This window comes from Rhincodon typus, chromosome 9, assembly GCF_021869965.1.
Source record: "Rhincodon typus isolate 14 chromosome 9, sRhiTyp1.1, whole genome shotgun sequence".
NCBI lineage: Eukaryota > Metazoa > Chordata > Chondrichthyes > Orectolobiformes > Rhincodontidae > Rhincodon > Rhincodon typus.
The window spans coordinates 64,146,125-64,163,932 of record NC_063340.1 but is presented as its reverse complement, the minus strand read 5'-3'; the positions used below and the strand labels follow the sequence as shown (position 1 = coordinate 64,163,932).

At 39.1% G+C, this 17,808-nt stretch overlaps 1 protein-coding gene across 2 annotated transcripts in view; it reads right to left on the bottom strand.

Annotated features, from left to right (window-relative positions):
- The window catches only part of pigf (phosphatidylinositol glycan anchor biosynthesis, class F), a 48,216-nt gene that overhangs the window by 4,315 nt on the left and 26,093 nt on the right, over positions 1-17,808 (bottom strand). Inside the window, exon 4 of one of the 2 annotated variants that reach the window (XM_020510061.2) lies at positions 17,233-17,341. The exons of the other annotated variant lie outside the window; for it this stretch is intronic. Coding sequence (XP_020365650.1) covers positions 17,233-17,341 — 109 coding nt within the window. The remainder of the gene's footprint in view (positions 1-17,232; positions 17,342-17,808) is intronic. 2 annotated transcript variants of the gene reach the window in all.

Sequence of the window (17,808 nt, the reverse complement as noted above, 5' to 3'; positions counted from 1 at the left end):
TCATCCAGCTATACACCTTGTTATCTCTTTATCAAAGTATTTTGAATGTCAGCTTGCCAGGTCATTATACATTACCCAGCCTGTTGACAATATTTAATAATTTCCTCAAATCTAAATTATTCACACAATTTTTAAAAATCTAGATCATGTTGCTTTCTAAACTGTCAAAAGCCAAATAAAGTGATATAAATTTAATTCTAAAGACCAGTAAGAAAGTGATTGAATTTTCTCTATTTTTAATAATATAGTATCCATCATTACATCTAATATTTAAGTTTTAAGGTTAGTTTTTCCTGAAGTCACTCAGGAAATAGGTGTTGCTGTCTGCGACAGCATTAATTGCCCATTTGAAGGTGTTCGTAAACTGCCTTCTTGAACCATTGCAGTTCATTCTGCGTAAGTACAGCCCCAGCACCATTAGGGAGGGAGTTCCAGGATTTTGATCTAGCAACACTGAAGCAAAGGCGTTATAGTTTCAAGTCAGGACGGTGAGTGGCTTGGAGGTCAACTTGCATGTCATGGTATTCCCAGGTGTCTGCTATCCATATCCTGCTAGATGTTAGTGCTTGTCGGTTTGCAAGGTGCCATCAAAGGAGCCTTAGTGAATTTCTGCAGTGCAAGTTGTAGGTGGTACACACTGCTAGAACTACGTGTCAGTGTTGGACTGAGTGAATGTTTGTGGATGTGGTCTCAATCAAGTGAGCTGGTTTGTCCTGGATGGTGTCAAGCATTTTGAGTGATGAAACTGCAGTAATCCAGGGATGTGGGGAGTATTGCATCACGCTCATGACTTGTGCCTAGTGGACAGGCTTTAGGAGTCAGGAAGTAAGTTACTTGCTGCTAGATTTCTAGCCTTTGATCTTCTCTTGTAGATACAGTATTTATATAATTAGTCCAGTTCAGTTTCTGGTTAATGGTCACTCCAGGATTTTGACAGTGGTGGAATTCAGTGCTAGTGATGCTGAGTCATCGAACATCAAGAGGCAATGGTTAGATTATCTGTGTTGGAGATGGTCATCAGCTGGTACTGTGTGTTGTGAATGTTACTTGTTACTTGTTAGCCCAAGCTTGAACATTATCCAGGTCTGGCTGCATTTGGACATGAACTGCTTCAGTATCTGAGTCCCCAATGATGCTGAATATTATGCAGTGATCAGCAAACATCCCCACTTCTGACCTTATGATGAATGGAAGGTCATCGAAGAAACCGCTAAAAATGGATCCTGAGGAACTCATGCAGAGAATGGCCTGCAGCTGAGATGACTGACCTCCAATAACCTCAACAATTTGCCTATGCGCCAGATATGACTAACCAGCATGACTTTTCCCCCATATTCCCATTGACTCCAATTTTGCTAGAGTAACTTGACACGCACGGTCAACTGTAGCTTTGATGTCAAAGCAGCCACTCTCATCTCACCTCACAAATTCAGCTTTCTTTCATGTTTGGACTAAGGCTGTAATGAGGTCAGGAGCTGAGTGGACCTGATGTAACCCAAACTGAGCATCAGTGAGCAATTTATTGCTAAGCAAGTGCTGTTTGAGAGCAATGTTAATGATACCGTCCATCACTTTACTGATAATCAAGAGTAAACTAATAGGGCAGTAATTGGCTGATTGATTTGTTCCACCTTAAGGGTGAATTTTCCACAGGCTCGGATAGATGCCAGTGTTGTAGCTGCACTGGAACAGTTTGGCTAGGGGTGCAGCAAGTTCTAGACCATATGAGAGACCATATGAAAAACATGGCTAGAATAACTTATGCACCCTCAAACTGTCATGAGGCACATCCAACTACTTGATCTACCTCATTGATCATATTATTTTGTCAATTTTTTTTTGTAAAACAATTAAGTCACACCCTCATCTTCCTCCTTCCATTGTCCATCAAATGTACTGTAGCTCTGGCGAAGACATTTCAAAGTAGGGAGCACAATCTCAGAATAAAGGTAAAGACATTGAGGACTGAAATGAGGAATTGTCTTCACGCAGGAGGGTGGTGAACCTTTGACATTGTCCAAATCAGAGGCTGCGGAAAGCTCAGGTTGTTAAGTAAGCTCAGCATAGTGACTGATATTTTCTAGTTACTAATGATATTAACGGATAATAGATAGTTGAGGTAGCTGATCAGCCATGGTGGAGCAGGCTGAAGGGGCTGAATGGACTACTCCTGCTATGTTATCAATATTGTACAAACATTCTTACATAAAATTTACATGATGTTCCAAATAGTTAACGAGCTAGCCACTTAAGTCATGCTCGTTTCTTGCACATTGATCTCTGATATCTTTGTTACCAAGTCAGGTAGCTCAGCAGCAAAATCTATGACAGGAAATGCCCCCAAAATATTTGAGAATAGAGACACTAGACATCCAATCATGAAGATTTTTTCAACAATCGGAGGCACAACGTGAGCAATGAAAAGGAAATAGGGTAGCAAATTTGGTTCTCATTGCAGTCTACAGAACACGAGTGAAATTACTGTATAATTATTGTATACAATAAGAGCTATACATAGGATGTAGTTTCAATTTGCTGGATTTTATTGCCTGTTGGAAGGTACAGTAGTAGAGTCAATTTTATTCAGATTTTTCTTTGGAATGTGAACTGGATCAAAGAAGGTTTAATATTTTCTCACCTTAAGAATTGAACACAGACACAGATGCAGACACACACAAAACAATGCTACACTAGTCTCAGGGCCTGTTATGGCTTTAAGTTTCAGATGCCTAAATACATTTAGAAGAAAGACAACTACAGCATTCAGAAACATCCACGTTCACCTGAACAAAAATGCAAGTTGCACATATTTACTTAAGAGATTTTAAAAGCACAGTTTGTCCAAACATATATGTAGCTTATGTATTAAGAATTCACGTCTGCTTTACTTACATGCCATGAGGAAATGTGAAAGTGCCATGTAATCAGTTTAATTGAAAACTAGTGTCAAGGTAAACTTAGCATCTGCTTTTCTTTAAAACAATTTTACCAGTATTACACTATCCTTCCTGGATCTACCATACTTATAAATAATACGTCTAAATAACTTTCCCAAACTTGCCAGAAATTAGAAACTAGCATCTTGATCTATTTTGATGAATTTTGCAAATAGTGCAAATAAAACTACTGGAAAGACATTGATACTTGATTAAAATTTAACACAAGAATTGCAACTAAAACACTTGATGAGACAGGTTCTTGTTAGGAGGTTTACGCCTTGTGTTAGTGAGAAAATAGATTCTTATGAACCGGGGTGAGAATGTTGTCCTACGATGAGAGGTTGTCCAAAATGGATCTTTATTCTCTGGAGTTTAAAGGGTGAGAGGTGATCGCACTGAAACAAAAGGTTTTTAAAAGGGACCTGACAGGATAGATACAGAGAAATTGAAGCCTCTGTAATATCGAGAGCACAGGGGCATAGTCTCAGGACCTTGGAGGACTGAGATGAGAATTCTTTTTTATTCAAAGGATGGTGAATGAGTTTCCATTGTTACACACATTTAAGATTTTGGTAAGACAGATTTTTACCCTCTCAGGGAGTCAAGGGAACAGGCGGGAAAGAGGAATTAAAACCAATGGTCAATGATCTTGTGAATGATAGGGCACACTCGAGGAGCTGTATGGTATAATCCTGCTCATATCTCTTAGGTTGCATGGTCTTTGTTTTTTTTTTAAAAGAAATCAATCTAATGCATTGCTAATGCAAGACAAGATAACATAAGGAGCAAACGAACAAAGTGCTTTTAACATCGATCAGTTTATGGGAACTTTTCACCTATATCCATTGTCTCTTGCATATTTTCTACTGCAGCATATTTAAAGACTGCAATCCAGTTGTCAAAAATCTACAAAAGTGGATAGCTGCTCAGTTCCTGTCTCGTGTGATGTGCACGTTTAAGAAATAGTTAATACACAAATTGGTCAGATTTATACTTCCTGCTGCTTTGTTAGTGGCTTTCGGTCCCAGGAACAAGACTTCTGCATTTTTGTAAAAATATTGTATGGTAAAAAAATTGCTAATGAATTAATTAGAACAGTTTTCTTTCCAAGCCCTGACAGTTTCCCCCCGCACCCCGCCCCGCCCCCCCCAACAACCCCCTCATCCTACATTAATATCACAATGTAGATTTCCACACCCCTGCTTACAAACATCCATCACTCAATACCAGACAGTTAGTGTTTCTCAGTTCCCCTCATTTTTCGTAGCAGCTTTGAAACTTTGCCACATTAATGTTTTAGGGAGGGGGAAAGAAAAAGATTATAGACTTAAAAGTGTTAAACTAAAACTGCAGATGTTGACAATCAAGTTATTTAATCTTAAAATTTCCTGTTAGCTTGGTACAAAACATCTGAGGTCAGGAACTGCAGTATAGAAAATGGAAGTGCTATTGTAGTTTCATACGTTCTTTTTCCCCCATCTGGTCTTGCAAGGAAACTAAAAGAGTGCTTTTGGTTTGGCAGATAAGTACAGTACTGCGTATTACTGTCAAGGAGCATGCTCTGTCATATGGTTCAATTATGGTTTATAAACTGCTTGTCAATTTCTTATAAAATGTCATCCTTAAATGAGGCAATAGCAATGTTCGCCAAGCCTAGGAAGATGGAAATAGCTTATCATGCATTGGCAGAGAACTTGCTGACCTAAAAGATGCAGCTTGGTTGACTGATCCTTCAAGTTCACATGTGAAACAAGTTTAAGGTGGAGTTGTTAACTTAGAACTCTGTATGACAGAGAGCTATTCAGGTTCACAGCGCACTACATAGGTTGGGGTTCACCTTATGAGGAGGAAGGTGGAAACCACAACATCAGTAGTTGAAATAGAACAACAAACAAAATTATCAGAAAGCTCCAGTAGTCCAAAAAAACACACTAACCATAAAATATTAGCATTATTAAGAAACTTAAGTTATTCAACAGCTTTGTAGTGTCAGCCTTGGCTTTGTGGTAGTCCTCTTCACTGCATGGAAAGTTGGTTAGGGAAAGATTCAAACTCCCCCCAGAAACTTAAGCACACATTACACATCGACACTGATAAGCACCATACTATCAGCACCTCTGTCCTTTAGTTGAGACATTAAAGCAAAGGCCCCCTCTGCCTTCTCATAGGGTTCAAACATCTTATATTGATCCTATTTGAGGAAGAATATCATTTGAAAAATTATTATGGCCAATATTTATTCCTGAATAAACTATTTTCTAGTCATTTATCTCATTGCTTTACAGCAAGCATACTGCTGCAGTGGCCTCCAAACAGCAGTGACTGTATTTCAAAACAACTTAATTTGCTATGTTTAACTTTGGGATGCCTCAAGGTGCATGAATGGCGCCATATAAATGCAAGTTCTTTCCTAATGTAATTGAAAAATGTTTCATTTAGGGGCTAACCCAAAGGATCTTGTGACAAGGGTTGCAACATAAGAAGATGCCATTAACAGAACCAGTCAACTGTACTTTGGTTAAGAGCCAAAACACATAAGATCAGATAAAGAATCTCGTCCCACAAATGAAAACCTATTTTAGTCTCTAGTCTTAACAATCAACTTTTGCCATGGCCAGAAGCAAGAAACAGCTATAACACTAAGTGACCAAACAGTAAAAGCACACACAGACAGAAATAGTGATCTGAAAAGGGCAAAGTGGCACTTCTGTCAAATCCTCATTTGCATTAAAGTTTCCAAACATTTATCTTAAAATTTTAATAAAATGAAATACTGGAATCAGAATGATTATGAGAGTTGGTAGGGGGCTGGTAATAAAAACGGGGCCAGAATTTATTCCACTTAGGACAAAGAACTGAATTCAGAGCCATCAAGATGGTTGAGGTTTTCCTAAAACAAAATTAAAAGATCACGTGACATGCTGGCACAGCGAGCAGCCTGAAGCAGCAATTCCAAGACAAGATTATTTTTGAACTAACTCGCCCCACAGGTGCCAGGGGAGTGAACATGATGCAAGACACGTGTAACCTTATCCTGCTGACCAGGCAGGTACAGAAAGGATTGCACCTCCTCAACTCTAAAATTAAAAATATAAGTTCTGCTCCCCTACTGCTGGATGGACACTCAGTCTCTGTGTTTAACAATCACATGGATCACTTGGCCCTGAGTAATTCCAGAAGACAAGGGAGAATTTGCCCCACTGGTGATGTAACCCTGCTGATAATCAGAATCATGCCCCACTCAATCCCATGTAGTCTCCTCCCTTAACCTGCCAGAAACTGAAGAAATGGCATGGTGTTCAAAAATTCATGTCAAATCAAAAGATCAGATCTGAATACCAGAGAACAGGTTCTATGTTCCAATATACACATGCTTCCCGATATAGGGCCTAGATTCCATTACAGGACCTGGAAACAAATAGCACCCTTACACAATAAAAAAACAGCTACCAAATTCAGATTTGAATCAAATGACCAATCTGCCAATGTGGAGAAGCACAGAGGACTTGTGGAGAGGACCAGTGACTATAGTAGGGTTACACATGGTAAGCTTGGAGCCTGCAGCCATCCCCACTTCTTCCAGTGGAAAGATTAGTCTATTTACATTGAACAGAAGTAGGTCTAAGAATGGTCAGAGGTCAAGCTCCAAAATATTAAGCAACCTGGCCTCATCCCTTCTTCTTTTGTATTTTGTCTAACAAAGCGCACAGTCTTCAATATGATTTAATACCGTTCAATCAATTGATATAAAGCTGTTCATTGTAAAATAAAAAGCATTCAAAGTAGCAGTGATGGTAAGCCAGATGATGCAAAAATTTTTAAAAGTCAACTAAAGATGGCCAACTAAAAAGAGGAAGGAAATACTCTGAGAATAAACTAGTATATAATATAAAAACAGACAGTAAGAGCTTCTTTAAGTAAATAAAAAAGGAAGATGGTGGCCAAAGTGGACACAAGCCCCCAAGACAATAAAGATAAGAATATAGTAATGAGGAATTGGGAAATGGGGAAGAAATACTTTGTATCAGTCTTCCCTGTAAAAGACACAAATCATATTCCAAAAATACTAAATAATCACAGGAGATAAAATAAATACAATACTTAACATCAGAGAAAAAGGACCAAGGAAACTAATGGGGTTATAGGTTAATAAATTACCTGGGCTTGATAGGTTGCATATTAGGATATTAAAGGAAGTAGGTACAGAGATAGTGGATACACTGGTAGTAATATTCCAAGAATCTCTGGATTCTGGTAAAGTCCCAGAGGATTGGAAAATTGCCAATGTAACATTCTTATTCAAAAATGGAGACAAAAAAAAAACCATCAGGTAACTGTAGGCCAGTTGATTTAACATCTGTTACTGGGAAAACGCCATAGCCTGTTATAGAGGATATAATAACAGGGCAATTAGAATTATTTTTATTCACTTTTGGGATGTGGAGTCACTGGTTGCACCAACATTTTTTGCCCAACCCGACTTGCCCCTTGAGAAGGTGGTGGCGAGCTGCCTTTTTGAATCATCGCAGTCCATGTGCTGTAGGTCTAACAATGTTGTTAGGGAGGGAATCCCAGGATTTAACGTCATCAGTGTGGCTTCTAGAAAGGGAAAATCATGCCCGACAAATTCCTTAGAACTATTTAAAGAGGGTAAAAAAAAGGATAGATAAAGGGGAACTAGTAGATGTGAAATATTTCGATTTCCAAAAGGTGTTCAATAATAGTGCAGCACATAAAGCTACTTAAGACAAAAGCTCATGGTATTGGAGATAGTTTATTACCATGGATAGATGGGTTAATTAATAGAAAGCAAAGAAATGGAATAAGGGGGCCATTTTCAAGATGCAACTTGTCACTTGTGGAATGCCACAGGACTCAGTGCTACAGCAACAATTATTTCCTGTATATACTAATGATTTGGATGAGGAAGTGAACATATCATCACCAATTTTGTGGATGACACAAAAATAGGTGGGAAGGCAAGTGGTGAGGATGACTAAGTCTACAGAGCAATACAGGCAGGTTAAATACATGGGCAAAAACTGGCAGATGGAATATAATGTGGGAAAATGGGAGGTTATGGAAGGACAAAAGGTGCTGAATATTATGTAAATGGAGAAAGACTGTAGAAAGCTGCAGCACAGAGATATGGGGTCCTTGTGCATAAATCACAAATACCTAGCATTTAAGTAGATACTGGAGGTAAATAAAATGGTGGCCTCTATTTCAAAGTGAATGGGGTAGAAAAATCCAAAAGTTTTGCTGAAACTATACAAGACACTAATTAGACCACACCTAGAACACTGAATAGTTCTGGACCTCTTATCTAAGGAAAGATAAATTGACATTGGAGACAATCCAGAGAAGGTTAGATTTGTTGATCCCAGTTACAGAAAGAGTATCTTTTGAGGAGAAGTTGAGTAGGCTAGGCCTATACGCATTGGAGTTAAGAAGAACAAGAGGTGACTTTATTGAAACATGCAAGATGCATAGGGGGTTTGACAGGGTAGATACTAGAGGTTATTTCCCATTGTGGAAGAGTATAGGTCCTCAGAGCAAAACATCAGAGGATGTGGTGACCCATTTAAGACAGACATGTGGGGGTATTTCCTCTTTCGGAGGGGAATACATCTATGGAGTTCTTTTCTGCAGAGGATAGGTTGTTAAGTGTCTTCAACACAGATAGATAAATATAGAGCAGATTCAATGGCCCAAATTACCAAGTTCTGCTCCCATGTCTTATGACTATATAGTGTCTTGCTGGTTTACTTGCTGTATTACATTCTGTGTAAGCTGGGTGCAAGAGCTGCCCATCATTAAAGACTTGGGCTCTCTGCTCCCACAAAGTAAGCATCAGTAAAGCAATAGGCATGAGAAGCCAGTGCAGGTTAGACTAGAAGTAGAGAATAGCCTTGAATAACTATGAAGCTTAAACATGAAATTTCAAAAGCTTAATGAAAATCATGCAACCACAGCTCAATAACTGCAAGATCCGTGCAGATCAGTACACAAATGAGTTTGACATTTATATCCTCAAGAGTAAAACAGTAATAGAAAGCCCTAAATACTCTAGTAATCAATCTGCAAATTATTCATCAATTGAGCAACTTTGATTTGGCAATGCAAAATGTGTTGAAATGCAGATCAATTCCCCTTATCTACAGCACTCTCAGGAATCTCCTAGAATTGGGTTCAGCACTGGACACGACAGATTAAAACCCACTCCTTAGATAGAAGCAACAGTAATTCCATTTGTTGTCTCATCCCTGCTCGGACACTGAAACAAATCGTAGCCAATTTCCGACATAACTCCATTTACCTACCTTGGTTCCATAGTCCTTAGTTAACAAAAAACCCAATTTACTTCAGTTTTGAAATTTTCAATAGGCCTAGCTATTATGGATGTGTTGTCCCAGTCAAATTCTTGTCCTTCTTTGTCTGTCTGTATTGAGACCAGTGAGAATTGGTCGTGTCTCTTGGTGGCTAGTTGGTGTTTGTGTATCCTTATGGTCAGTTTTCTTCCAGTTTGGCCTACATAATATTTGTTATAGTCCTGGCATGATATTTTGTATATTACGTTAGTTTTATTGTGGGTATGGGATCCTTTATGTTCGTATATATCATAAGAGACAGAACCGAGATGACCACAAGACTACTCAGACCCCTAGGTATCAGGGTAGCCCACAAACCAACAACTACCCTGTGACAGCTGGTGACAGATGTAAAGGATCCCATATCCACAACCATTGTGGTCTCGATGCAAAGCCAAACAGAGCAATGCCAGGGAATTCCTGCAGGCGTGGCATTCCAACTGGAACTCCATCAAGTAACACATTGAACTGGACCTGATATATAAACCACTGAGAAACAGAACCGGAAGAAATGCCAATGATCCCAGCAAACCAAGGCATATAAATAACAAGCGGGACAGAACACCAACACACTGATGATGTTACCTAGCAGCATGCGGAAACATCTGTAACCAAACACCCTGGCTCGGCGAGCAAGTCTACAACCTCGTTCAGAAAGATACATTGTGATTACTCCCAATAGCTGGAAAATTCAATGGCACTTGGATCTTCTTGAGAATCAGTCGGGTTGGGTGAAGGGGAGGTGATGGTATTGAGTGTTTTATTTTTTTGATGGAGCTCTGTTCAGGAGGAAGATTGGTCACATTTAGGTCCTTAGTTGTTTTCTGTAATATTTGATTAGTGTGGGAAGAGATGAATCCAAGAGCAAACCGAGTTAGGAAGAAGAAAAGTCTGAAACATGAAATTGATTTCTCTCTCAACAGATACTGGCAGACCCGTTGAGTATAGCCAGCATTTTATATTTTTATTGCAGGCTGAGCTATATCTTCTATGCAAATGATCTGTGCTTTAAATAATCAGATTGAAGATTACTGCCCTTCCCCACAATTCTGTTCAATGAAAGGACTGGTGGTGGGGGTGCTTTGTTTAATTATTCATTAATGAGCAGGAGTGTGGTACAGCAGTTTCTTTCTGGATAGATCATCCAAGCACACTTGTTACTTCAGTATCCTGTGGCATTTCTTGTGGTTTCAAACTGAATTCCAAGCCCAACTTGAAATTCGTTTGTCGCTTGCTGAATTTTGTGCATTCATACACTATCACTTCTGCTTCTCACTTAAACGGTTTAATTTTCAGTCAAGATTTACTGAATTCCTTGTTCTGATTCCGATCTGGTAATCCTTACTGTAAGTTGTACATATGTCCTTTAAAAAGTGGGATGGCACTCTGTCGTGATTAGCCATTGATCGAACAGCCTTTCTGATGCCAACCTGAAAACTAGTTAACTATTCGTGTAAGGCAGATGCTTGCCAGTGCATGTACGCCCAAATGTCAGTTACTGCTTTCAGATACGGAATCATATTGGGGACAATTGGGTAAACAGGAAAAAGTGACACACTAGATTTAGTGCTCCACTATAAATATTGCATACAATCTTTACTGCTCCGTTGCAAAGACTGCAACTCTTTATGCAAATTTCATTGACCATCATTGAATTGCTTCATAACTCATTGCATTTCACAAACAAAAATCTTGTTAAGCCTGGAATGCAACTGCACAACTATTTGATAAACACCAACAAAAATACTAGTGCTTTAACACCACAAGAATGTAAGATACGTAACAGTCAGTTTGCGTACAGTAAGAGTCCACAGGCAGCAATGGGATAATAACCACATTATAAGAGAATAGCACATAGAGAACTGCGGCATAAATTCTGCACGACAGCCTTTTTGGATGAGCTAGTCCAACCAAAATGTAGAAGCATAAACAATGGCCATCACTTATGCTTAATCACTTGTCCTAGACATTCACCAGCATAACGTTTCTAAGCAGAATCTAAGGAATCAAAGATACAACCTTGAGGACCTCCAGAGGTGATGAAGAAGACATAAGTAGAGTAAGGCTTGCTCAAGATTCTTTGGCCATGGTGAGATAACTGTTTCAAATCAAGTATGTCTTTAAGTGGTTAAGCTACATCCATTGAGGCACAAACACTTCTGAATTAGACCTTCTCTTAAGCAACGTCATAAGCACAAAAGGAACATTTGCATTTGCCTGACCATTTTCTATAAAATATGACAGAAAAGGCCAACGGTCTATCATTTGGATGAGTCACACGCACCCTGTCTGACCAATTAAATCTTCAATGATTTACTGCTCAAGACCAGCTTTTTGACAGTTAATGTAAGAGAACTACTGTAATGACAAAGGAAGCCCGAACATTAGTCACCTTTGGACCTAAATGTACTCAATAAAATGTCAGTAGGATTACTATGAAGTAGAATTAATGCCACAAATCTCTCACGTTGAAACATCATCACATTACTCATTCGGCAAAGACAGTGAGGCAGTTATACTTGCCCACTGCATGCATCTGTCTTGGCAAACAGAAAGCATATTTTTTACTGAATGAGGTTGTAGCTGCTCTTTCTCAATCACTATATAACTAGGCAGAGCTCCATCTAGCAGTACAACAAAGAACTGCTGAAAGCTACCCAAGTTTCTATAAATATGCATGAAGCTGCAGGGGAAGTGCAGAGAAAATGACAGAGAGAAACAAACACGCAAAGCATAAGTGGTGAGGTAGCAGCAGAAAGGTGCCAAAAACATCACAGATTAAGCGTGGAAAATAGTCAGGTTGTGCAATACACAGAACATTACAACTGCCAGGGCATAACCTGCAAACAATTGCCATCAAGCCAAGATTACAGGTAAAGTGTTGTTAATGAGATGGCTCTTAAGTCATTCACATGAAGCAAATGGGAAAGAGTTCAGGTGGATGCTCAAACATTTGGAGGTGCAGAAAGGAAGCTGCCCATTGAAAACAGAAGCTCCAGAAATGATGGAGAAAGGGAAGAGATGCTCAAGACAAGGAGCTTGTGCTCACTGGAGTTGTTGAAAGTATTCAGAAATGGAATGGGAATGTTTTAACTCAAATTTTTAAGTGTAACTCAAAAAATAACTTCAGGGGAATAGAGTGAGACGGATATGAAACTAGGTTCAATTACTCATGAGGTTTTGGACAGTAGGGGAGTGTAATTAGAAAACTGTGAAAAACAGTGTGAGCACTATTTGATTGATTTCTCACTCATGGTGAAGTTTAAGTATTCTAATGGACTGCGTATCGTGGGGTGGCTACCAATGTTTGTTCAATAATCTGTCTGCTGCAAGCAAGGCTCTGCTGGTGGTGTGGGAATTAGGCAGAGTGATGCCTTCATAGCTTTTGATAATATTTTAGTTAAAAGAGGTGTAAAGGGAGGATACTCAGCTTGAAAGCTTTGATGAACAGTTAAGAAAGAAACTGACATTTAATCAGTTGAAAGGAATTAGCCAAAACTGACTCAAATCGGAAATCTTGCATACAACACCTCAGGCAAATATAACACAGTGAATTCCTAATCTTGGCTGTATTTATGTGATGAAGTGCCACATACTACGTCCATAAGGAGGGAAAGATAATTTTCTGAAGGCTCATCGTGTATGCTCTCTCTCCTGTAGACATGAGCACATAGTTTACATTAATATTTGAGTACAGTATTGTGAGTCTGCAACACTGTCTGTTGATGCTGTATTTAGGATGAGATTTTGAACCATGGTCCCAAATGGTCTGTCAGGTAGATCTAAACAATGGCTTGGCACAATTTGATGAAGCAAAAAAAAAGGTTGTTTCAGATGTACTTCCCAATATTTATGCTTAAAACAGCAATAAAGATTTGGTCATTTTGCTCAATGCTGATTTTGCAACCTTTCTCTGATAAAAACTTAATGTGGTATTTCCCCACATTAAAAGAGCAACGGCAGTTTCAAAATAATTAATTGCCTGTGAGGTACTTGGTGATAACCAACTTTCACTGCAACCAAGAGGAACGAATCAAGGAAAAAGAATTAGAGGAAGAAGCTCTTTGTAAACAATGAAAGAAATGAACACATCTTAGAAATATAAACAGGAAACCAAAGCGTCTGTCAATAAAAGAAGTGACACAATGGTAAAACAACAATGGAAACTGAAAAGAGAAAATGTTTAAGACTAAAGTTAATGAGTCACAAATTGTTCCAGCTCTTACATACTTTTGAACAATGGTACCGGTGGGAATGTGGCAGCATTGCATAGATTTTTTAAAAATAAAGTGAGAGTCTTAGGAAAACTGGCCAAGAGTTCTCATCAGCGAAGAATTCTATGTTGGTAGAACCGTTTCTGGAGTTTATTCAAGTTGTCTAAAACCATCAAGGCAGATATGCAAACTAAGCAAAATTGCACAATATTTAAAAATTCTGGTTTTGCTAATTTTTGAAAGCAACAACTGAAAACATCTGAAGTTTTCCCTTTTGTATTCAAAGTGATCAAAGCTACAAATGCTTCACTTTTCAACTTTTCCTTTGCACAGCTCCAAAATATGCCAGTTTCACTATAGTTCCCTTCATTGAACCGATTTGAATTTTCCATTTCCTGCATTAACCATCCTTGTTAATCCTTGGCATCTGGCATCTCACTCAGCTTCTTGCTGCATACCTAAAACTGAGTTAACAAGGACGAAAGATCACACTTGGAACTCTTAGTGCAGAGTTTTGGACTCCTTATCTCAGGAAGGATATTGTTACAATCGAGGTAATGTAACAAGGGTTCACAGACTTGTTCCTGGGAGGATGGGACTGTACTCCAAGGACAGAGATTGGGCAAGCTCGTCCTGCATTCTCGTTTCGAAGAATGAGAGATGATCTTGTTGAAAAACAAAAAGCTTCAACGGATAGACAGAGCAGATGCAGGTAGGATGTTTCTCATTAGGGGAATCTAGAATCTGGGGCACAATTTACAGAAAAAAATGTGATGCAACTTAGGTCTGAGATGAGGTTTTTTTAAAAACTCAGGCGGGTCTGAATCTTCGAAGTTCTCTACCACATAAGGCTGGCAAGTTCAGTCTTTGAGTACGTTTAAGATAGAGATGGATAGATTTCTGATTTATGCTGAGGTGGAGGACTATGGGGAAAGGGTAAAATGTAGTGAAATGTTTGATCAGCCATGAATCAACCACTGAATGATTCTAATCCATTGTATCAAAGCTGTTAAATAAAAATTGGCTTGCATTTATATAGAATCTTTCATGGATCCTCTTCAGATCCCCAGCATCACAAATGCCAGTCTTCACCAATTCGATACATTCCACAAGACATCAAGAAATGGTTGAAGGCACCAGATACTTCAAAGGCTATGGGCCCTGACAATATTCTACCAATAGTAGAGGCAGAGTCATAGAGTCATACAGCATGGAAACAGACCCTTCAGTTCACCAAATCTATGCCAACCTTGTCCCCAAACCAAACTAGTCCCTCCTGCCTGCATTTGGCCCATATCTCTCTAAACCTTTTCTATTCATGTACTTATCCAAATGTCTTTTAAACGTTGCAAGTGTACCTGCATCCACCACTTCCTCTGGTAGTTCATTCTACACATGAACCGCTCTGTGCAAAAAAGTTGCCCCTCATGTCCTTTTTAAAATTTTCTCCTCTCACCTTAAAAATATGCTCCCTAGTTTTGAACTCAACCATCCGATGGAGAAGACCCTTGCTATTCACCTTATCTATGCCCCTCACGATTTTGTAAACCTGTATAAGGTCACTCCTCAACCTCCTATACGCCAGTGTAAAAAGTCCCAGCCTATTTTTAGAACTCAAACTCTCCATTCCTGGCAACGTCCCGGTAAACCTTTTCCGAACCCACTCCAATTTAACAATATCCTTCCTATAAAAGGGTGACCAGAACTGCACACTGCAAGCATGCTAAATGCCTTCTTAACCACTCTGTCTAACTGTGACGCAAATTTCAAAGAATTATATACCCGAACCCCTAGGTCTCTCTGTTCTACAACAGTATCTAGGGTCCTTCCATTAATTGTACAAGTCCTGCCCTTGTTTGTTTTTACCAAAATGCAATATCTCACATTTATCCAAATTAAACTCCATCTGCCACTCCTCAGCCCATTGAACCATTTGATCAAGGTCTCTCTGTAATCTTGGATAACCTTCTTCACTGTCCACCAAATCACCAATTTTGGTGTCATCTGCAAACTTACTAACCTTACCTCCTATATTCTCACCCAAATAGTTTACATAAATGACAAACAAAAGTGGTCCCAGTACCAATCCCTGTGGAACATTGCTGGTCACAAGCCTCTAATCCGAAAAACAACCCTCCACCTCACCCTCTGTCTCCTACCGTCAATCCAATTTTGTGTGCAATTGGCAAGCTTGCCCTGAATCCCAATTGATCTAACTTTACTAATTAGTCTACCATGCAGAACTTTGTCAAAGGCTTTACTAAATAATCCTTCAACATTCAATGGCATTATCATTGCTGATCTGTCAAATACCAATATCTCAGAGGTTGCCAGTTACCAGAAACTGAAACTGAAACTGACCGGTCATGTAAATACTGTGGCTACACAGGCAGGTCAGGAGCTAGGAATCCGGCAACAAATAAATCACCTCCTAACTCCCCAAAGCCTGTCTACCAACTACAAGACATAAGCCACGAATTTGATGGAATATGTTCTACTGCCATGTTGAATGCAGCTCCAACAACACTCAAGATGCTTGGCGCTATCCAGGACAAAGCAGCACGCTCAATTTACACCACTTATACCACAAAGCAATGTGTACCACCAATAAGACATACTGCCACAATTTGTCAAAGCTTCTTCAGCAACAACTTCCAACCACCTAGAAAAACAAGGGCAGCAGATGCGTGCTAACATCACTACCAGGTATGTTTCCCTCCAAGTCACACACCATCCTCTAAGCAATAGTATTGCTGTTCCTTGGGTCAAAGTCCTGGAACACCCTCCCTAGCAGCATTGAGATTGTCTCCACACCATATGAACTGCAGTATTTAGAGAAGCCAACTCACCACCATATTCTCAGGGACAAGGAAGGGTGGGTGATGCTTTCATTTAATGAACAAATAAAATAAAAATTACTCTACCATTGGTGCCCATGCTTTCAGCTGCCTTAAGGAGGGAAGTGCCTCCTTAAATCTCTTCACTTCTCTCTGATTCTTCCCTTAAGGCACTCTTTTAAAATGGATCTCCAACTAAATCTTGATCATCTTCTGTGATTTCTCTTTATGTAGCTAGTGTTAAAATGTATTCAATATTGCTGTGCTGAACTATCTTGGAATATTTTACATTGTCAAAGGCCAATGTTGTTGTAATTATAAATGAATTATAGAACTGTACAAAGTTTGATCCAGTTACCTAATAGTTAAAGTAACACGACATCAGCTAGTTATGGATGTGGTTCAACAAATACAGAAATGTGATGATTGTGGAATTCTTGGAGTGAGGAACTGAAATTTGAAAATCCATGTATTAGAGAGAGCCTAGAGATTTGCATCGTATTTTTTATTTGGCCCAGTGTAATTTAACCATGTATTAAACATGTTGGAGCATTCATCATCCCTGTAGATAAATACTTGCACTTCCAAATGTGATTCTCAAAAAGGCCTTTACATCATAACAACATTTTGGCTCCCAGCATGTGGAATTTCAATATTACCAACTGTTGCTTTCTTTATTTTAGAATTAGAAACATGCTTGCAGTTAATGAGTTTCTTTTCATTTCACTTACAGATGCTTTTTAATTTCTTGTCTTTTTCAAACTTGTTCCCTTCCCATAATGGCACATTGGTAAAAGAGCAATACACTACATAGAAAAGTAGATTTTTCAAACTAGTATACTTTTCTGGCCTCACATGAACAACTGCATACCTGCCAAGGTCTGTCCCAGTCCAGTGGAATAGGAATTGCTCCAAGCCAAGCTCCAAACAAACTGCAAATTGTGGTGATCTGAAGACTGGTATCCCAGACTGACATAGCCCTGTATAGTGACAAAACGTACCATAAATACAAGGTTATTTCTTACCGAAAGACTGAGTGGTAGAAAGGTACAATTGAATTTGCAAGACAAAATGAATTTAGGGAGGAAGGAAAGAGGGAAAAGTGAAAGGGAGAACAGGATGGGGTTTTTCTTTTGTTGTTTTCTCCTGTCTGTCACAGTTTTCTGTCAGCTCCTGTTCTGGGAAACTCTGAAAGGGTAGCTGTTGGGCTTTTTCCAGTCAGCAGCTGTCCTATCTATTTTTAGCTCTTGCCCTTGGGGGAAGTGTTGTTCTTGAGCCACTGCAGTGCAATATGGACAGGTACAGATTATACAGAATATTGCCAAAACGGGTCTTTATCAGACATTCAATCATAAACCCTGACGCCCAGCATCTCAGCTCATACATTGCTCATACTTACTCAAGAGATGTGCTCAGACTGAATTCATTGTCCCACATTGGTTGTCTT